The following is a 23,180-nucleotide window of genomic DNA, read 5'->3' as shown; positions in this document are numbered from 1 at the left end:
CGGAGCAGTGGGCAGCCATTTATGCTGCGGCGCCCGGGGAGCAGTTGGGGGTTCGGTGCCTTGCTCAAGGGCACCTCAGTCGTGGTATTGAAGGTGGGAAAGAGCGCTGTACATTCACTCCCCCCACCTACAATCCCTGCCGGTACGAGACTCGAACCCGCAACCTTTGGGTTACGAGTCCGACTCTCTAACCATTAGGCCATGACTTCCCCTCCATAGTGGATGAGCACTATAATGTGGTCGATCAGGGTCGCACACAAACATTCACAAACAGTGGAACTGAACATCCATGAAAGGCCCTTACAAAGAGTGTTCTCTTTCTACATCGTACAAATAACATTTGGAATTTGCTTTTATTGTCTCCCCGCTTCTTTTCTGTTTGTCTAGTCTAATCATAACAGATATTGTCTGTTCGTGTTTAATGGTAGTGTCTGCAGGCTAACCTCGGGTTTGGCCGATGGCCAGGTGTGAGGTCACAACTCCTATTTTGGAAACAGAAATATCCCAAGGGAATAGGTAAGGCATAGGCCTGTATAGTGAATAGCATTTTATAACACTAAAGAGAATTGCTTTTATTGTTCTTCTGGATTTTTCAGACCCATGTTCTTAGTTTTATATTTTCAAAGAGTGTAGGATTGAGACAAACACACTAACTTACCAGTTGTCTGCTTTTAAGTTCCCATAGCAGTTCTAGCTCTAGACTGCTCATAGTATATTATATTCACTGTATATTATTATTAATGAATTGAACAATTTATTGAACATTGGTTTACCATATTGCTGTTGAGACCATATATAAAAGTCTTTGTTTTGAGTTACACTGAAATTACTACATTGCTGTTGCAAATTCTGCTTATCTTATCTTAAGATGTTATTCGAATTTGCTGAAATTACTTCATGAAAGCATCAGCAAGAATGTGTTTCAAAACTACAGACCAATCAGTACTCTATCATTTCCAGCTTGTTTCATTTTGTTAAACAGGTACTGGTTGTTATTGTAAACTAAAACTATTAAAATAGCCGTCATTAATTGAAATAAAGCTGAAATAAAATATAAACATTAGATGAAAAATTTTAATAAAAAAATAAATAAATAAATAAAAATGAATAATGTTAACTTGGCAACTAACTGAAATTGAATAAATTGAAGTACTTAAATTACTAAAACTAAAAGTGAAATAAAAATAAAGATGGATAGAAATATATACAAAAAAGACTAATAAATATGACAAAAGCATGTGACAAAATTACTAAAACTGTAAAATTAAAGCTGATTCAAAATATTAATAAATACCAAAAAATACTATATAAATAGTACTAAAATAACGAAAATATTTTAGTGAAAAAAATATATAAAATAAAATGTATAAAAATATATTTTTAGCAAATATAACATCAATTGCTAAAAATAAAAATTGATCATTCTTTTGCAGTGGGGACAGTGAAACAGATCATTTGATAAAGAAAACTTAGTATATAATGAAAAATATTTATATTTCTAGCAAATATAAACATACATTGCTAAAATTGGGTATTATTTTGTGGATTAGATTGGCCACCTTGTCTTTAAGAATCATAATCGGGCAATTCAAATGATTGGTTGTTTACCAGTTAACATGTTTAGCAATCAATGCTTACGAGTGTCTGCCTGTAGCATGTTTATGCAGGATGTCCCTACTTCACTGTACTGTAAATAACAGGTTCATCCAAAAACACAGTGAAGAACCAAATCACCAATATGGAATGTTTCGGATCAGCCTGCCTTGTCCCAATCAAGATTACGCTGTACAAATGTAAAATGCACAATGCTGTTCTCAGATCAGCTGATCTCACACAGACTCTGTGAAACTAAACAGAGATGTATGGCATCCGTCCAGAAACACTGGGCCGTCTGACTTGATTCACACGATTCGGTCTCAGTCTGGCCTCCAGCACAAAAGCTGCACCTGCTTTTTGTTTATTTTGGGGAACGTTGCATAACGCAATCAGCACAAATGTCGGTTCTGTGTCGAGTCTGTGGGACCTGCACTGAACTGAACTGAATTTAGGCTGAGCACTGCCTCAGGAAGCAAGATATCATGTGGTGAGAGATTAATTATTAAATTGTTTGTGGTATCTAATTAGATTGGATTAAGTTTTCACACACCCTCGTGAAATTTGTTTGCCTTTTATAATATACCGGACATTCTTTTCCACGCAATTACAACAAAAAAGGCGCTTTAAGCTTCCAAAAAGACGTGGATGCACCATAAATGTATTATAAAAGTAGCCATTTGATAACATTTTGTAATGAAACAGACCCAAATCAAATCTATTCAAAGAATTGGTTGATCCCGTTCACAAAAGAGGTGTAATTATCGGTTTTACGATTACAGTTTGATCTGGTTGCAGTGATTAACAGCTCACTACTGTAGATAATAGAACTTGAACTATTCTTTTAAAATTCCTTTCCAAGAAGTCTATTCCTTCTAAAGTGAGATGTGAGAGTCATGTAACACAGACTGGAAGTTGCTCTCCCCCCTGCACTGCGCCTGACCTCTTGTTTCCTTTCAGGGAAACCGCAATTTCTCCAGCAGCCAAACCCAGCAAAGGCAAAACAAAATACCAACAGACTTATGTTAATGGAACATGAGAAACAAAGAGAGAAAAATAGACAGTTTATTAATGGGAAAGAGTGGTTAATGAAGGGAAAGAGAAGCTAAAGGAGAGAGAATGTGACATTATTATAGACATTCTCCCAAAGATGTCAATGACTGTTCCAAACAGTAGGCAGAAACATAATTCAGTTCAAGTCAGTTTTTGCAATACTGACAAAATGCTCAGTTGAATTAAAAATTAAAAGCATGACTGACATTGACAACATCAATTATGTTTAGCATTAATCTCAAAATTACAGTTTGTCAGGCATAACAAATTATATAATGTTTTGGAGTTCATCTCTGCCACCAGCGACCCTTTCTGTGTCCTCTGTGTCATTCAGAAACTATAATCAGGAAGCCACAACAGACAGGCCTGTGTCGTAATCTAGTCCACAGCCCCTGCTTCCACCAGATGGCCATCCTCTTGTGTCTCTGACCGGAGAGGAATGTGCCGCTTTGCCAACATCCCACAGTTCCCAGCTCTGAACTGTTGCTCTTCCTGAAGGCAAGGATCACTGTTACTATTAATCATACTTATGGGCTCTTAAGACTTGGACCAGTAAGCAATCACCTAGCAACCCTCTAGAACACCCTACAACCAAACAATACCCTAGCATAGAAATGCTCGCAAAATTTCAAAATCCCTGGTAGCCCTTCAGGCAGGCACTCTTCAGATTTTGGAAGCCCGAAATAAATTTATCTAGCCCAACTAGCCCAAATAAAAAATAATTTTTATATATAGAAAATTGGATAGGAGTCGAAATGTCAATATCAAATATCAAATATCAAGGAAGGGATTTTATTTCACTATTCACAGGGTATCTGCAGAATTTTTAAAAATCAATTTAAGGCTTTTTATGACCCTTTTTAAGATCTGAACAATTAAAATGAACACCGTATGAGTGGCGTATGGCAATGTCTAAGGTAACACATTAATCCGTAAAATGATATGATTTACAGTTCAGAAACATGTTTTCACAAAAACATAAAGTCTTATAAAATCACATTTCACATTTTAGCCTTTAAATAATTTTTAAGAAAAGGTATGAGTCAAACGTATTAATTTAAAACATATTACTGTCTTCATTGATTTTTAGAAGGCACATTAACTTCTTTCACATTTACAACGCTATGTGTTTGCTGCGTAAAAACATAGGAACGTAAGAACGGCAGAAATATAGTGCTTTCCCCGGTAAGCACAGTACACAAAGCAGCGCTACGCTCATAAACGCTACTTCATCAGGCATTATAGGAAAGATTGAATGAAAATGCAACTTTTCTGAAGACAGTCAGTTCCCTTCAGAGACGCACTCAAAAAACAAACACTGATGCCGCGTTTTGACTTTGAAACGTCCAGCGCTCATTGGCCATTTATTCAGTGAAATTATAGCCTTTTCAGGTTTAATCCAGCCATATCGTGATTTTCCGTCCCCAAATGTAAGACCTCTTGAAATTATAATGAAAACTTTTCTGATACAATTTAAGGTATTTAAGACTTTTTATGGCCTTAAATTTGATACAATCTAATTGTATTTAAATATTATAGTTTTCTGTTTCCTATCATATGAAATTATTGTATCCATGTTTACTACACTGTTATTTATACATTTTAATCAATCGTAATACTAGTAAAAAAAAATTATTATAAAACGGAGAGTTCCAGTCCTTGATTCTGATTGGTTGAGCCGAATTCGAAGCTGTTGTAAATTACACTACAAACATACACCTTTGTTTACTTATGTGTGTTGCTCGGCAACCACTTTGTTGGAACCACAACTGTTTCTGAGGAACTATTGTTTGGTGGAAGAATACTGTTTTTATTAATATCATTACACTTTATTTGCTCTGTTTTATTCTGTGAAACCTTACTACGTATATGGAATAACCGTTTTATAAAAGCAATAAGCCCCGTGAAGCCGTGGTTTACAGTGAATTTATAACGGCTAAGGGGGTTTTAGCCACTCCGCTTCGCATCGTGCCTAACAATGCCCCTTCGCTGTTATAAATTCACTGTAAACCACGGCTTCTTGGGGCTTATTGCTTTAGTATGCAACATCTGCATATATTTTTAGCTAGATAACACATTTTTTCTCTCACTTCACTGAAACTTCCTGTTTCAGTTCTACATTTGCAATCCTGCTAGTGTTAGACTAGTTTGTATGTGTTAGTGTGTAGTTTCCTTACAACAGAGCAACTGATACCAGATGTTGAACTATATTGCATTTGATGAGGTCACAGCACTGCACAGTACTTGACTAAAACAAGCATGTCTGACATGTGCACAGTCTGCTGTTTCACGCTCGTCATATCAATATCTGTGCGCCATCATGTTCAGCACTAGTGTGGCATTGCTGTACATGAGCAAGTGCATGGCTGATGGGAAATGTCCTGTATGTGTCCTCAAAGGCTCAGCGTCGGCGGTTTAGCCCGCAGTTTTCTCCTGTCCTCTCTCCTGTCATGTGCTTAGGACACACATACGCATGCAGGCTTAACTGTGTATCATATCAATGTTTGTCCTCCATGGCTGTGCTGAGCTCTCTGGGATAAGTCTGCCTGGCCGGATCTGTGCTGCTGAGGAGCTATAATAACATCCTGTTTAATAATGAGTTTACTCTTAATCTTCATTCCATTCTCAAATATTGAACAGGCTGGGTGGTTTACTGATGATATCAGAGCTTTTAGATCTGATCACGGATCTTCTGTTCAAATTGTGTCTCGTGACTGCATGGATCTTTGCATGTAATTGTAGAAAGACAACTGAAACAACGGAAGATGAACTGACACTCTGTAAAACATTGTTTGCTTGACACTAGGGGAGTGCATTATTTACAAAAAATGAACTTGAGATATTTTTGGGGTTTTTGCTGAGTGTGTTTTTGTGCTGGTGTAGGCCTGTCGTTGTCAGCTGACTCCTGAGGCTTGCATTCATTTCCAGTGACAGTTTTACCTTTAAGGGGATTTTTTCTAACCTTATTAGATGTATGCATCATCTTTTATTCCACATTCTTACATGTAGTCAATAAATGCAACTAGAATAGTACTACACTATAGACTGTTAACAATCGGTATCAACAAAATCCATTTTTGCAGTTCATAATTGGCACAGAAACTGTATCTTTTGTGATTTTTAGATCTAACAATTTAAGGACTTCGTAATATTTATATTTTATTTTATTTAATCTTTATTTCAGTTAAATAAATTAAATTATATTAGTAATACACTATAAACTGTTATAAATCAAATGAAATCAGTATTAACAAAATCTGATAATTAATTATTATTAACAAATTCAAAATATTTTTGCACTGCAGAAGTGTTACAGAAGCTTTATATGTTTAATGCAGCTCAGAGGTGGGTTGAATGCATTTACACTGCATTCACAATTGCATACATGATGTAATAAGATTCATTTTTTAAATATAACATTCTAAATATAGAAATATGAAATTATACTTTTAAATATGAAACAAGCCACTGGCTTGATGAGTGAGCCGTTCAGTCATTCATTCAACCGATTCGCTCAAATGGGTGAATCATTCAGGAACTATTCAAGTGACATTGAATGGGTCATCGAATCATTGACTCATGGTTCGTTCAAAACATGGATTCATAACACAGTAATACACAGTAAAAACAAACAATAGCCCTATTCAGACGGCAATTGTTTCTCATGTGGACGTCTGTAAAAATAAATTTAAATACCACAGTGATAAAACTCATGGATTCGGATGGCGATTTATTCACAGTGGAGAAGCGAGTTCTGTGATCCTACGAACCCGGGAACGCGATGCTGACGTGGCCAGTCGCATGATAGTCTGCTATAAATAAAATGTCATATGCTTGGAATGAGAATGAATTCATATTTAATAATATTCCATTTATTATTTAAATATTTGGATCTCCTGTTTTAAAATAGGAAAATATATGCGCTACAAATGGTTTTCTGTCTTGCATTTTATCTTTCAAAATGATGGATGTCATTAAAAATGTGGAGATTTGCAGAAATACGTTAAAGGGGTCATATTATGTTGCTAAAAAGAACATTATTTTGTGTATTTGGTGTAATGAAATGAAATGCGGTTTAAGATGAAAAAAAACACATTATTTTCCACATACTGTACATTATTGTTTCTCCTCTATGCCCCGCCTTTCTGAAACGCGCCGATTTTTACAAAGCTCATCGGTCTGAAAAGCGAGGTGTGCTCTGATTGGCCAGCTATCCAGTGCGTTGTGATTGGCCGAATACCTCAAGCGTGTGACGGAAATGTTACACCCCTTACCATACTGTGATGCTGTGTCCCAGCGCAACGAGACAAAAACATTAAAACCCATTATAAACGAGGCATTTGCTACATGCAACGGGGACATAATTACGGATTATAATGACTTATACTGTCTTTTTACGCGCTGCTTTGCATTGCACCGCAAAAACATGAAACCATGTCTGCATTTGTGATCGGAGAAACAACAAACAACAAGCTAGCTAGCTACTAGCTACTCTACACTGCTCAAAACTCGCGTTTGAATCATCAGTGGCAAATTCTTTAAATATGAAAACATACTTACAGGCTGTGAGTCAGAACAGCTGGCATTGTAGTCTACTCTCCCAGGATCAGGAAACAGTCCTCCATAAAATGCGCTGCACACGTCTGAATATTTGGCTTGAACTGTTCTGGAACATTGTTGTAAATTCAACGTAACCACTGATTTCTAGTCGTGTCCTCTTTTGGAAGGCCAAACAAAGTATTTTCGCTTTCGCAACGAAACACAGCGTCTTCACAACATGGCGGCGGCGGTGACATCAACAATAAAGTTACGCCGAGAAAAGAAAACTTGAAATCGCATCATATGACCCCTTTAATGCAACCTCTTATTTACATAAAGTAATGTAAGAAATCCACTGAAGCGAGTTGAAATAGATCCCAATTGCAGTTTAATGACATCCAAAAATGAGCAAAAACATAATAAACAAAGACATGGCTTGGCATGGCATGGCATGACAAAACATAAACTTGAACATGGACAAACTCACACAATAGTGGTTACACAAAAAAAAAAAATTTTTATTTTTAACAGCTCCCACTCCTTGTGGTGGAGCAGTAATGAAATATTGTTCTTGTAAATATTTTCCAGCATTTCAGTATTTTTTTTTTTCATTAATAAATATGCATGCAAATTACACCAAAGTGCAACAGTTACCGTATGGTGTTCGGCAGTGGTCAAAAATGATTTAAACATTGAATTTTGAATCAATTTCTTCTTGTAAACTCAGAGATGTGGATTCAGACGGCAATTCAATCACCACACGACCTTGGTGTTTGTCAAAAACAGTAGGTAATTCGGCTGGGGATTTTTATGCGGGTGGTGGGAGAAAAACACTTGACATACTGGATTCAGGCGGCAATAGAATCACAGACTAGCCCCTGTAAATGTTGAAAATAGTTTACGTCCCCATGAGAAACAATTACCATCCGAATTGAGCTAATATTGACAAAATTGTGTCTAAAATGTAACTCAAATCATGAATTTCTTGTTAATAGAACTGACAAAAACATTTTTTTTCCGCATATCTTGAATAATGATTGCATTCAAACACCATATTAATAGGACTCTCAAGACATGGTTTTTTTTCTTTCTTGTTTTTTTTTTCAAACTGAGTGACATACTCTGTAATGTAAGTTCACACATCATTAAAACAAGAATTATGATATTATTATACACAATATATATTGCACACCCCTACCTGACACACACTCCTTTATTCAATGACTTATGGTTTTACCATCAGAAGAATAAACATTATGAAACTGAATTCTGAAACTCTTACATTTCAGACAAAATTTGGCCATGTTAGTCCATATTATTTTCTCCTACAGTGAAAATATATCCAGCCAACGCAGAGTTACATATAATGTGTCTCTGACCAGGGACGCGGGAAGTAGGGGTGCTGAGGGGGCTGCAGCACCCCCTGTTTTCACATGGTTGCAGATGCAACGGCAAGTTTGTTCATTTAAATTTATTCAGTTTTAGCATTTAATAATTTATTTGTAATGATCTCTGAAATGTAAATTGTAAGTGGGCTATAATAAACCCATGTTTATCTTTATAAACATGATTAATTTTACTTGTGATGTTTTCTATATGGGATGATTAGCCTAATCCTCATGAACACGTGACGTTGGCGCGTGGTATCAGACATGAACTATACAGAATGCGAACAAGATTAACTTTAATACAAGGAGATAATGGCACAAAAGCGAATTTCAGATTTTTTAAAATGCCCATCCCAGCAAAAACTTTCCAAAATAGGGATCCAACACCAGCCCCAGCACGAGCACCGATGTAAGTGAACCAGCTCCAGCACGAGCACGGAGACAAGTAAGCCTAGCGGACCCAGCCCAACCCCCGAGATTGATCAGCTACTATCGATCAACACGGACACACACAGCACCCCCAACCGAAAACATCTTCCCGCGCCCCTGTCTCTGACCAACACACACTAATGTTGTGTGTTATTTCCTGAATTAATCAGTTTTTGTTTGAATCAGAGAGTAGAATTTAGGGTGACCAGATGTCCCCCTTTTCCAGGGATAGCCCTGGTTTTTGATGTCCTGTCCCCAGAAATGTCCCCGTTTACAGCACATTCAAACAACCCGCAAATACACTGTAAAAGCCCGACCAATCTAGCCAGCTGGCAATCGTATGATTGTGATTATTTTAACCAGCAGAGGGCGCTGCGAGCTATACTGCTTACTTGGAGCAGAGAGCTATTATCATCAGTTATCAAAAGAGACGCCATTATTGGTTTCAAGGTCATCATATACTAACTATAAACAAAGTAATACTGTTTGTGTGCACTGTATAACAAGGCATGATAAGGTTGCGGTATTGTTTCGCACACAATATTAAACATTCCTGAAACTTCCACCGTCACAACTCCAATATGAATAATTAAAAAAAATAATAAACTAATCAGTTACACTTGTGCAATTACATTTGCAGAAAGCACATACTTTGTGGTCAAAATGAGCCTAACATGCAAAATAATAAGCCTGATTAGGGATAGAAAACATCCCTTTCCAAAAGCATAAACATAAAATTTGAAAAGTTGTAATTACTGTACTCACAGTTTGTGAAAATGTTAGAGTTAAAAATATTAAATTTTTTTGTTAAATACAGTTTTATTTATCATACGCTCTCATATTTGTTTTAGTTTTAATGTTTAATTTTAAAAAGTTACTATTTACTATTTTTCATAGTGGGATTTTTGGTGAATTGTATAAAAAAAACTAGAGTAAGTTTGATCCTCAAATGTCACTGTAATTATTCATTATGATATTAATATATATGAAACCCACAAAAATTAAAAAAAATATATATATATTGTCCCCATTTTTTACATAATCACAAGTGAGATTTCAGTGATATTTTGACTACTGAACTAGGAAATGTCCCCAGTTTTCATTTCAGAAATCTGGTCACCTTAATTTACATGCTTCAACTGTTTCCTTAAACTCTTCTTGAGAACTCGTTGCCTGTGTTGTTATCCTTTCAGAGGAATTCTGTTAACATCTGCTTCCTGTTTTCCTTCGCTTTCACTGATCCACTAGCTATAATGGTTAAATGTGATGTTTTTATGTTCAGCGATATGGAGTGACCTAAGAGCCAATGGGATTCCTTTGTGGACAGGGCCACAGAAATAGAAGCTAAATATTCTTGTCTCGTTCACAGCTGGTTTAGATAAGAATGCAAATTTTCAATGGAAGAGTTTTATTCCTTACCATTGTACCATGTTTTTTTATGGTTAGGTCTTGTTGAGACAAGTATATCTGAGTCAACATTCAGTCCATCTGTGACTTTCACTGGAAAGATTTGACAATCATAGTAAAAGTAAAATAACGAGAGCTTTCCCAGCAGCATGTTACTTATGCCAACAATTTTAGGAATTTTGCGCATAGGTATTTGCCTTTAATGTTTTCGGGGTTGCCAACTTTTCTGACCCAGGAATCAGTGTTATTTAGAATTATTTATATGCTAGTATTAATTCATATTTCGATTAAGTTTTATTTTTATATTTTCAGTTTTCATTTAAATTTCAGCTGAAGGTTTAGTAATTTTGCTATGTGCTTTTTGTTTTTTACATTTCTATGTAGCTTTAATTTATTTTATTTCCGTTTTAGTCATTTTAGTACTTATTTATTTCAGTTAGTTGCCAATGCGGCAATTCTAATTTTCATTTGTTAATATTATAGAAATGTAAAATAATTTAGTAATGTGTTATTTATATTTTATTTCATTTTTATTTCAAGTATCGAAAAATGACTCTTAGCCAACCCAGGGACCCCAAGATTAAAACAACTAGATTTTCTCAACACTAACTTTAATTAAAAATGAAATTAATAACAGCTTTCATCAAAAAACATTAACTAACATTATTACATTTATTACATATTTCATTTCTTAATCTTTAGTTAATGCTTATTCAAACAGTCATTAAATGTTATTAAATGTATATGATATTTATAGTCTAAATGCTTTGTATATCTGTCCCTGTAGAACCTTCATGGACCCCTGGTTTTACTGAATTCTGAATAATTATATGGATCTTGTCTTACAGAGGGGCTTTTTCTGAGGTGATGCTCGCAGAAGAGAAGAGGACGAGAAAACTAGTGGCGATAAAATGCATCACGAAAAAAGCTCTGGAGGGGAAGGAGAACAGCATTGAAAATGAGATTGCTGTGCTCCACAAGTGAGTCCTTAAAACAGTTTCAGATCACTTACAGATGTATATGACATACACACACACACACACACACACATTAAATATCACCACCTACTAGCTGTATGAACAGTGAGGCCCATAGTTGTAAAGTCCATGAAGTTCTTCATCTATATGTAACAGCCGTGTTATCTCAGGGTGAGAGGACAGTAAGTGATTTGTGCGTGTGTTAAGAATCTTATGTTTAAACCTCTGGAATCATAAAGCTCTGTGGGAATGACTGAAGCCGGAGCAGCTGACGCTATTTTTAGCGTCTGGGTTGCCCGGGTTACCACAGGCAAAGAGGCACAGTATTCGCAGAGAGATTTGAGGCGACGTGTGAATGAGGAAGCACTCACAGTCTGCTGCAAAGTCATATTTCTAAACAATATCTGCTGGCACCAGTGAAAGGGGCTTAGAATTAAACTAGGGTATTAAAAAATCGACTGCTTTATTTATTTAACTCTGTTGCAAAACCTAATGAGCTGTCCTACTTAGAAAGCAATTTAAAGCATCATTGGGTTCAACGTGAAGACTGTTCCAAAAGGTAGGCTGCAACATTAAAACATGATTAATTTTACTTGTGATGTTTTCTATATGGGATGATTAGCCTAATCCTCATGAACACGTGACGCTAGCACATGGTATCAGACATGAACTATACAGAATGCGAACAAGATTAACTTTAATACAAGGAGATAATGGCACAAAAGCGAATTTCAGATTTTTTAAAATGCCCATCCCAGCAAAAACTTTCCAAAATAGGGATCCAACACCAGCCCCAGCACGAGCACCGATGTAAGTGAACCAGCTCCAGCACGAGCACGGAGACAAGTAAGCAGGTCATCATATACTAACTATAAACAAAGTAATACTGTTTGTGTGCACTGTATAACAAGGCATGATAAGGTTGCGGTATTGTTTCGCACACAATATTAAACATTCCTGAAACTTCCACCGTCACAACTCCAATATGAATAATTAAAAAAAATAATAAACTAATCAGTTACACTTGTGCAATTACATTTGCAGAAAGCACATACTTTGTGGTCAAAATGAGCCTAACATGCAAAATAATAAGCCTGATTAGGGATAGAAAACATCCCTTTCCAAAAGCATAAACATAAAATTTGAAAAGTTGTAATTACTGTACTCACAGTTTGTGAAAATGTTAGAGTTAAAAATATTAAATTTTTTTGTTAAATACAGTTTTATTTATCATACGCTCTCATATTTGTTTTAGTTTTAATGTTTAATTTTAAAAAGTTACTATTTACTATTTTTCATAGTGGGATTTTTGGTGAATTGTATAAAAAAAACTAGAGTAAGTTTGATCCTCAAATGTCACTGTAATTATTCATTATGATATTAATATATATGAAACCCACAAAAATTAAAAAAAATATATATATATTGTCCCCATTTTTTACATAATCACAAGTGAGATTTCAGTGATATTTTGACTACTGAACTAGGAAATGTCCCCAGTTTTCATTTCAGAAATCTGGTCACCTTAATTTACATGCTTCAACTGTTTCCTTAAACTCTTCTTGAGAACTCGTTGCCTGTGTTGTTATCCTTTCAGAGGAATTCTGTTAACATCTGCTTCCTGTTTTCCTTCGCTTTCACTGATCCACTAGCTATAATGGTTAAATGTGATGTTTTTATGTTCAGCGATATGGAGTGACCTAAGAGCCAATGGGATTCCTTTGTGGACAGGGCCACAGAAATAGAAGCTAAATATTCTTGTCTCGTTCACAGCTGGTTTAGATAAGAATGCAAATTTTCAATGGAAGAGTTTTATTCCTTACCATTGTACCATGTTTTTTTATGGTTAGGTCTTGTTGAGACAAGTATATCTGAGTCAACATTCAGTCCATCTGTGACTTTCACTGGAAAGATTTGACAATCATAGTAAAAGTAAAATAACGAGAGCTTTCCCAGCAGCATGTTACTTATGCCAACAATTTTAGGAATTTTGCGCATAGGTATTTGCCTTTAATGTTTTCGGGGTTGCCAACTTTTCTGACCCAGGAATCAGTGTTATTTAGAATTATTTATATGCTAGTATTAATTCATATTTCGATTAAGTTTTATTTTTATATTTTCAGTTTTCATTTAAATTTCAGCTGAAGGTTTAGTAATTTTGCTATGTGCTTTTTGTTTTTTACATTTCTATGTAGCTTTAATTTATTTTATTTCCGTTTTAGTCATTTTAGTACTTATTTATTTCAGTTAGTTGCCAATGCGGCAATTCTAATTTTCATTTGTTAATATTATAGAAATGTAAAATAATTTAGTAATGTGTTATTTATATTTTATTTCATTTTTATTTCAAGTATCGAAAAATGACTCTTAGCCAACCCAGGGACCCCAAGATTAAAACAACTAGATTTTCTCAACACTAACTTTAATTAAAAATGAAATTAATAACAGCTTTCATCAAAAAACATTAACTAACATTATTACATTTATTACATATTTCATTTCTTAATCTTTAGTTAATGCTTATTCAAACAGTCATTAAATGTTATTAAATGTATATGATATTTATAGTCTAAATGCTTTGTATATCTGTCCCTGTAGAACCTTCATGGACCCCTGGTTTTACTGAATTCTGAATAATTATATGGATCTTGTCTTACAGAGGGGCTTTTTCTGAGGTGATGCTCGCAGAAGAGAAGAGGACGAGAAAACTAGTGGCGATAAAATGCATCACGAAAAAAGCTCTGGAGGGGAAGGAGAACAGCATTGAAAATGAGATTGCTGTGCTCCACAAGTGAGTCCTTAAAACAGCTGTTTCAGATCACTTACAGATGTATATGACATACACACACACACACACACACACATTAAATATCACCACCTACTAGCTGTATGAACAGTGAGGCCCATAGTTGTAAAGTCCATGAAGTTCTTCATCTATATGTAACAGCCGTGTTATCTCAGGGTGAGAGGACAGTAAGTGATTTGTGCGTGTGTTAAGAATCTTATGTTTAAACCTCTGGAATCATAAAGCTCTGTGGGAATGACTGAAGCCGGAGCAGCTGACGCTATTTTTAGCGTCTGGGTTGCCCGGGTTACCACAGGCAAAGAGGCACAGTATTCGCAGAGAGATTTGAGGCGACGTGTGAATGAGGAAGCACTCACAGTCTGCTGCAAAGTCATATTTCTAAACAATATCTGCTGGCACCAGTGAAAGGGGCTTAGAATTAAACTAGGGTATTAAAAAATCGACTGCTTTATTTATTTAACTCTGTTGCAAAACCTAATAAATGTTATTAAATGTATATGATATTTATAGTCTAAATGCTTTGTATATCTGTCCCTGTAGAACCTTCATGGACCCCTGGTTTTACTGAATTCTGAATAATTATATGGATCTTGTCTTACAGAGGGGCTTTTTCTGAGGTGATGCTCGCAGAAGAGAAGAGGACGAGAAAACTAGTGGCGATAAAATGCATCACGAAAAAAGCTCTGGAGGGGAAGGAGAACAGCATTGAAAATGAGATTGCTGTGCTCCACAAGTGAGTCCTTAAAACAGTTTCAGATCACTTACAGATGTATATGACATACACACACACACACACACACACATTAAATATCACCACCTACTAGCTGTATGAACAGTGAGGCCCATAGTTGTAAAGTCCATGAAGTTCTTCATCTATATGTAACAGCCGTGTTATCTCAGGGTGAGAGGACAGTAAGTGATTTGTGCGTGTGTTAAGAATCTTATGTTTAAACCTCTGGAATCATAAAGCTCTGTGGGAATGACTGAAGCCGGAGCAGCTGACGCTATTTTTAGCGTCTGGGTTGCCCGGGTTACCACAGGCAAAGAGGCACAGTATTCGCAGAGAGATTTGAGGCGACGTGTGAATGAGGAAGCACTCACAGTCTGCTGCAAAGTCATATTTCTAAACAATATCTGCTGGCACCAGTGAAAGGGGCTTAGAATTAAACTAGGGTATTAAAAAATCGACTGCTTTATTTATTTAACTCTGTTGCAAAACCTAATGAGCTGTCCTACTTAGAAAGCAATTTAAAGCATCATTGGGTTCAACGTGAAGACTGTTCCAAAAGGTAGGCTGCAACATTATGTTGCCTTCTAAGGTACCTCATTCTGGAGAGAAAAAAAAAATGCATTCTTTATGGAGAAGGACAGAACAGAATGCACTGTTACAGTGTAAGTGAAAAAAAGATGGTGAACAAGTTAAAATATAAAATGTTACTTTTCACTCAACACCAAAAATAATAAAGTTCAATCTATTAAAAAAATGAACTATTTTTACTCGGTATTTGTGTGTGATGTGTATTTTATGCAAATTAATGGAAGTAGTGACAGATATTTTCTTCCATACTGTGACATATGTAGGGCAGGGACTTGGTTCTGTCCATTAGATGTTGATTGGATGGAGGCAAATTTCAATGTGAGCTTGCAGTCGATTGTAAGAAAGGGGCGGGCTTTATACAGACAAAATGATTGGTGAAGTCCAGCCTACAACTCTATAGAGAAGTCTGAAAAAAAAAAATCCATCCAAAGTGGCAATTTTGCATGAAATGTTATGAAATATTATGAATTTGATTATCATTCAACACCGAAAAGTATTTAGTTTTATTGTAAATAACAAAAATAATAATTACACCAATACTGCATCAATTGCATCCTAAGTGTTTTCTCATTGACACACCCGACTTTGTGGTGACGTTCATGTGCGTTTAAGTCATCAATCTCGTAGATCTTTCCAGCCTGACTTGAACGCAGCAGTGTATCCAAGTGAAATTAATATCTAAAAAGAAGAAATGTAAAGGGTTGTGGTTGATGGAGTCAGACTTGAATGCGAGCTTGTAGTCAAAATGATGCAGGGTTTAAGTATAATGAATGATTTGAGATGTTTGCCGTATATCAGAAGTCTGTTGAATGTTGTTGAAATTACATACAAATAATAAATAAACAAATCTTTTGCAATAAGATCAATTAAAGAAAATAGATAGGGTGAATTTCCTTTTCATTAGGATTTACCATTAAGTCATTAACTTAGCAACATGTCAACACTAAACTGGAATAGAGTCAAATGAGTCTTCTGAGTGGTTCTTGTGAGTGTGTTTTTTGTAGTATGTGTAAAGTTGCTGCTTATGATGATCATTTTAAATACTCGTGTATGAGATTCTGTTTTAGTTAGCAAGCTGTCTAAGAAGGCAGCTGCCCATGTAGTGCATATAGACAGAAAGGCAGCTCTAGTAGTTCAACTCAACTGGACAGATTAGCTGTCATTTGTCCCCCAGTCTTTATCACCCACAGAGATGGTGCAGCAGGATTGTGATGTCAGCATTGTGTAAGACATCCAGATTATGTCACTGAATCCGACAGGGTGTCCTCAATGAAAGACATGCTTACTGACCTTACTCAGAGCTCAGGGCATTCTGGGACAACTTGAGGGCCATGCTTATATCTGCTGTCAGCAAGTGCAAGATCTGTCTATGTAGTTTAAAACAGGGTTATTATCGTTTGGAACATTTTTTATAGTCTTTTTTTTCTTTTCTTTTGTATTTTGTTGCCAATTTTATTTGGTTTTAATGATTCATACATAATTTTCATTTTGTTTGTATTAGGGGTGTCACAGTATACCAATACTGACGTTATGCTATTTAAATAAATGAAATATTATCATGTTAATACTACACATAGAATAATATTACTATTAACTAGGGTTGTGGTATTGCACCTTAATGCTGGTTGTGCGGGTATTTCAAGTGTAACTAATTGGCCTTAAAAGGACAGAAACAAAATAAAGAATAAAGAATAGATTAATTTGATAGCTTTATTTATTTATTTATTGAGATGTCGATAGATATTGCAATAATATCATATGATATCATTATAATATCATATCATTATGAATTCTTTTGGCCACTATAATAATGTAGTGAAAATATGATATTGTGACAGCCATAGTTTTTTTTTTTTTTTGATGTTTCAAAAATATTTATCATGTTAATACTACACATAGAATAATATTACTATTAACTAGGGTTGTGGTATTGCACCTTAATGCTGGTTGTGCGGGTATTTCAAGTGTAACTAATTGGCCTTAAAAGGACAGAAACAAAATAAAGAATAAAGAATAGATTAATTTGATAGCTTTATTTATTTATTTATTGAGATGTCGATAGATATTGCAATAATATCATATGATATCATTATAATATCATATCATTATGAATTCTTTTGGCCACTATAATAATGTAGTGAAAATATGATATTGTGACATCCATAGTTTTTTTTTTTTTTTGATGTTTCAAAAATATATCACCTCAAATGGTTTCATCTATGGTCACATGTACCGTACTGAAAAAGCACCATGCTAAATCATTACCATTAAAATTTAAGTTCAATGTGTATACCGTGCTTGTGAGTAATGAAATGAGGTAAAAATATATAATGGATTCTACATTCATAAGTAAATTGTGATACCATAATTCTAAGCATTTATGATTCAGCAGCACAGACGTGATCGGCTTAAATCTGGTGTCAGATGGCCGCACCAGAGAAAAACTAGTCTGGATCTGTCCAAGTTTGCAAAGTTCATGGCACTGAATCTTTGAAATTTATTTTGAGTTTAGTTAAACTATTCTATGTAAAAGTTTATTTTACAGTGTCCTTGTTACACGTTACTTGTACTTACTATAGTAATAGTAAATGATTCATAATTACAAGTATCTAACCCTAAACCAAACCTTAACCATAAACCCTTAACCTATAGAAAGTATGTGTTGTTTATTAAAGAAATACTTTACCAAAAAATTAAAATGTGCTTAAAATGTACTCACCTTTAGGCCATCCAAGATGTAGATGAGTTTGTTTCTTCATCTGAACAGATTTGGAAAAAGATTATTGTTACACCACTTGCTCACCAATGGATCCTCTGCAGTGAATGGGTGCCGTCAGAATGAGAGTCCAAACAGCTGATAAAAACATCACAATAATCCACAGATTTAAGTAATCCACACGACTCCAGTCCATCAATTAATGTCTTGTGAAGTGAAAAGCTGCATGTTTGTAAGAAGCAAATCATCGTTATGTTTCCACACATCCGTCAAGTAATCAATCATTTTAACTTCAAATGAGTCCCCTTTCCAAATCCATAAACTGTTTGAAGTTAAAAATGTGGAAAATGTTTTTTTTATCACCTCTCGTTCTGACGGCACCCATTCACTGCAGAGGACCCATTGGTGAGCAAGTGATGTAATGCTAAATTTGGGCAAAATTTCTCCAAATCTGTTTCAATGAAGAAACAAACTCATCTTCATCTTGGATGGCCTGACGGTGAGTACATTTTCAACACATTTTCATTTTTGAGCGAACTATTCCTTTGATATTTCTGATATTACTGTTTATTACTATTCCTTCAATAACACAGCAGTACTTTGATTGATAGTACTTTTATGTGAAATTGCATTGTAACACGGACACCTGAAAATTAAAGTGTAACCCAATGCTCAAATTCATTAACAATAATAACCTTGCTTTGGAATCATGCCATCTCTGACTGCCCACGGTTGTGTGGGTGTGAGTGGTGTGTAGTTTAGAAGAAGGCAAAAACGAGGCCACCACTATGCCTGAAAGGGGAGGAGGCGAGAAGGGCAGTGGGTGAGTGTACATGTTGCTGACAGCAGAGAAAGAATGAGAATGAGTGGAAGAGAGACTCTGTGACTCATTCAGGTGCTTCTGTCGTGTCGTATTGCCAGTGGGGAGGTGTGTGGGATTCCACCGTTTGGCTCAATTAGAGCCCACACATGTCACACAACATTCATCCAGTCAATGAAAATCAGCTGGGCTGTTGATGACTGTTGTGGGGGCAGTGAAGACCGAGACTCAGGGGTTATGGAGGAACATGTGTGACATTAGTTTATACATTTTGCTTTAACTCTTCTTTATTATGCACTAGATTAATACAAAATCCACCCTCTCATAGATTTTAGTCAGAATAGACGGCATATTTAATTTGAATGAACACAAGGCTGTGTGGGAGGGAGGTACAGTCTGTTCAATATGTCACAAGCTGCATTCTGGTTCTCTGGCTTCCTACGCAGTGTTCACTGCTTCCTGCACTGATGAGGAGATTTCTTAAAGAGTTTACTTCACATGAAGTGATTCGTTCATTTGGAGTTCCCTGAAACGTCGTCAAAGATGAAACTTGCATCAGGCAGATTTTAAATTGAGTACATTTATAAACATTTATAACATTTATAAAATAAATAAAAAATGACTATTATAAAATAAATTACAATTACTATATTTTCATAGATAAATGTGTATTATGCACCTATGTGTATTTATATCAAATATACTACCATTCAGATGTTTATAATGTATTACAATTAAAAAAAACTTTTTTCAATTTTAATATATTTTTAAAATGTAATTTATTTCAGATGTCAAAGCTGAATTTTCAGCATCATTACTCCAGTCTTCAATGTTACATGAACCTTCAGAAATCATTCTGATATGCTGATTTGCTGCTTAAGAAATATGTCTTATTATGATCAATGTTGAAAACAGTTGTGCTGCTTAATATTGTTTTGTGGAAACTGTGATACTTTTTTTCCCAGGATTTTTTGATGAATAGAAAATTCAAAAGAAAATAATTTATTTGAAATATAAATATTTTGTAACATTATAAATGTCTTTACTGTCAATTTTGATCAATTTAATGTGTCCTTCCTAAATAAAAATATTAATTTTGTTCAAAAAAAAAAAAAACTACTGACACCAAACTTTGGTTGTGTACAGTTCTACATTTAAGTGAATAAAAATAATAAAAATCAGACTACAATATATTTAGTGACTGTTTAGTTTACTGTTGTGGTTTTAACAATATAAAATGAGTACTTGAGTTAATCCTTAATAAAAGAAACATTACATACAAAGTTTTGTACTTTGTCTTATCTAATTTTCCAATGCTATTTTGCTTAAAATAAGTTTTATTATTGTGATTCATCGCAGAGCTGGAAGTTTTGGTCGATGGCTAGGAACATTTTATTTGAAGAATGTTTTGAAATCCCCAAGGAGAAGAAAATGGGTAGGGAAAATACTTATGGAATCACTGAAGGCCACTGATTAAATTAAAGATGAAACACTTTTGTGAGATGTTTTTGCCCATTGCCTTCTTGCTACGAGTGTCACGCTATGCCAGTTGCTCTGGAAATGTCACATTATGTTGTTGTTAGTAACATGTCTTACACTATGTTTGTAATAGGCATGAGACATTTGATGGAATCAAATGAGAGCTCTCTCCCTTCCCCCCCCTCTCTGGTTTTCCTCTCGTTCTTTTTCTCAGTAGTCAATGCACTCAGACCTGGTTTCATATTTACATTGCATCTCAGGCTATAGGCAACAGGAAATCTGATTCCAGATCCCCTTGGTAAATATTTATGAAGCATCTCTGGGTCAGTTTAACGGTCTAGAGCATTGTGGAAGAGATTTGTCTGAATGAGTAGAGATCTGGTGTCAGATCAGCTCTCATGGAGACAAACTGATTAAAGCTATTAGTATGAGCTGTGAGGCTGCAGTAACACAAACATTAATTATAACACTCCATAACACTTTTGGCTCCACCCAAACAAATTTGCATGCTGTGTATCAGTTACGTGCCTTAAAGGAATATTTCAGGTTCCAATGCATTTTATGCTCAGTTGGCAGTCCTTGTGTCATATTTGTTAAGTCATGTATTTTTTTCTTTCTCTCCTAGGATTAAACATGCCAACATAGTTTCCCTGGAGGACATCTATGAGAGTAAATCACACCTCTACCTTGTCATGCAACTGTGAGTGATTGATTATTAATTTTAACTTTGCTATCGCCCCGTATTTTCATAATTTTCAGACGGAGTATGTGAGCAACCTCCAAACAATTCAGCTATTATCTAGTGCAGCTGCTATGTGCTGCCGTTTTTAGCTCCTTATCTCAAACTCATTAATTTCCATGACTTAAAGTCTCTCCAAGTTTAGATATTGTGTGGCTTTTATGGTAAATAAATCTCCAAAGATCTCAATGCAGGCCAAAAGCCAAATTTTAGAGCATTTGTATATAACAAATAAAAATGCAAAGGCATTATTACAATATTTTAATTGCTACTATGCATAAATGTAGACATTTAGACCCAAAACATTCTCTATAAGTACATGAATGCAAACACTTTCATTGTATTCTAAAATATGTCAGAATACATCCATAACACAATGCAAGAATGTGTTGCATTCTCAGCCTGAGGGAGTGCTATAGTGGCATTTGTCATGTTTTAACAAAGTGCACTTACATTAATGTGTTGACTACTAAATACTAAAACTAAAAAAACTGAATAAAAAAATGAAACTTATTTTACCTGTTGTTTGTTATTTGATATTACTTTTAAAATTAATATATTTTACACATACTAAATCTCAGTGTCATCTTTACAAATGTGTAAGGACAAAAATATTCAAATATATGACATTAAAGCATATTTTAGTTTCCATAAATGCTTATCAGCACATTCACAGTGCATAATTTAAAGACAACAGAAGTAAATATAAAATTCTGCTACTTAATTCCTACTTAAATGGGTCAAAAACTCTTAAGTTCTACTCTTAAGCACTCCTAAGTTCAACTTATTGCATTTAATATACATTTAAAGAACAATGCATTTTTCGTTTAATCATTAATAATATGCAAATTAAGTGTCGAAAACATTACATTCATTTCACACTTAATTATAGTATTTTAAAGTATATTATTTCTGTAATAAGTGCTCTTTTTAAAAGTATGCTAAAGTGTTCTTCTTTTTCACAATGGTTACAGTAGGTTTTTCAAATTATTGTGTCCAAAGCAGCATGCCAAGAGCGAGCCAGAGTAACAGACCAAAAAGTGTTCTTGTCATTTTCTCTGAACTCAAGATCTACTGATAGATCACACAGAGAAAGAGCAAAATGACCATGTATGGGTAAATACTAGAAGAGGGGCGGTCAGTTTAAATAATGACAGACTGTTTAAAGGGGTCATATGACATTGCTAAAAAATAACATTATTTTGTGTATTTGGTGTAATGAAATGTGTTTATGTGGTTTAAGGTTAAAAAAAAACACATTATTTTCCACATACTGTACATTATTGTATCTCCTCTATGCCCTGCCTTTCTGAAACGCGTCGATTTTTACAAAGCTCATCGGTTTGAACGTACTAGCTGCTCTAGATTCCTCTGTAGAGGTATCGAGCCTCTTAGTACCGCTACGTTTCCGGGCAGTAACTGAGAGAAGCGCTCGCCAGAGACCGCTGTGCCCTGGAATACCGGCAGGGTTGGCAGACCGATCTCCTGAGGGAACTGAGGAGAGACGGGCACCGTGTAATGCAGTGTACACCGCCCTTCCCCAGAGGGAGCTGGCCCTCAGAAGTCCTATAGGCCTTAGGCGTCAGGACATTTTAGACGGAGACTATCCAGCGAGAATGACGGTCCGCAGAACCGCCTTCTGCTATAAGCCTTCGGCCTGGGAGCGCCACTGTGACTCTAGACTCTGCTGAGTACGAGAAGTGACGCCCCCAGAATGAGGAGCTGGAACACGGTAGGTTGGGACTGCTCCCGCCCAGCAGCCCCTGCTGACCGCCTCAACCTCCTCAGAGGAAGAGAGATAAACTCATGCTCTCACTCTAGAAAATGTATTTATTTATTTTTTATCCCAAGTGCCCCTGTATATCTAACTTCTCATAGTCAGATAAATACTTCATTTTATTCCTCAGAATTAAATG

General features: G+C 35.4%; 1 protein-coding gene across 4 annotated transcripts in view; it reads left to right on the top strand.

Moving 5' to 3' along the window:
• Positions 1-23,180, top strand: part of LOC107680448 (calcium/calmodulin-dependent protein kinase type 1-like) — a 59,840-nt gene that overhangs the window by 22,785 nt on the left and 13,875 nt on the right. For 3 of the 4 annotated variants that reach the window (XM_016476333.1, XM_016476335.1, XM_016476332.1), the window contains exons 3-4: positions 11,258-11,389; positions 21,151-21,225. In XM_016476333.1, the coding sequence (XP_016331819.1) occupies positions 11,258-11,389; positions 21,151-21,225 (207 nt within the window). Of the gene's footprint in view, positions 1-11,257; positions 11,390-14,767; positions 14,926-21,150; positions 21,226-23,180 lie in introns of those variants that run through there. The other variant, XM_016476334.1, reaches the window with a different exon arrangement.

Source organism: Sinocyclocheilus anshuiensis, unplaced genomic scaffold, assembly GCF_001515605.1.
Source record: "Sinocyclocheilus anshuiensis isolate Anshui unplaced genomic scaffold, SAMN03320099.WGS_v1.1 scaffold792, whole genome shotgun sequence".
Lineage (NCBI taxonomy): Eukaryota > Metazoa > Chordata > Actinopteri > Cypriniformes > Cyprinidae > Sinocyclocheilus > Sinocyclocheilus anshuiensis.
Note: the sequence above shows the minus strand (reverse complement) of the source record. Positions and strands in the feature narration are given on the sequence as shown.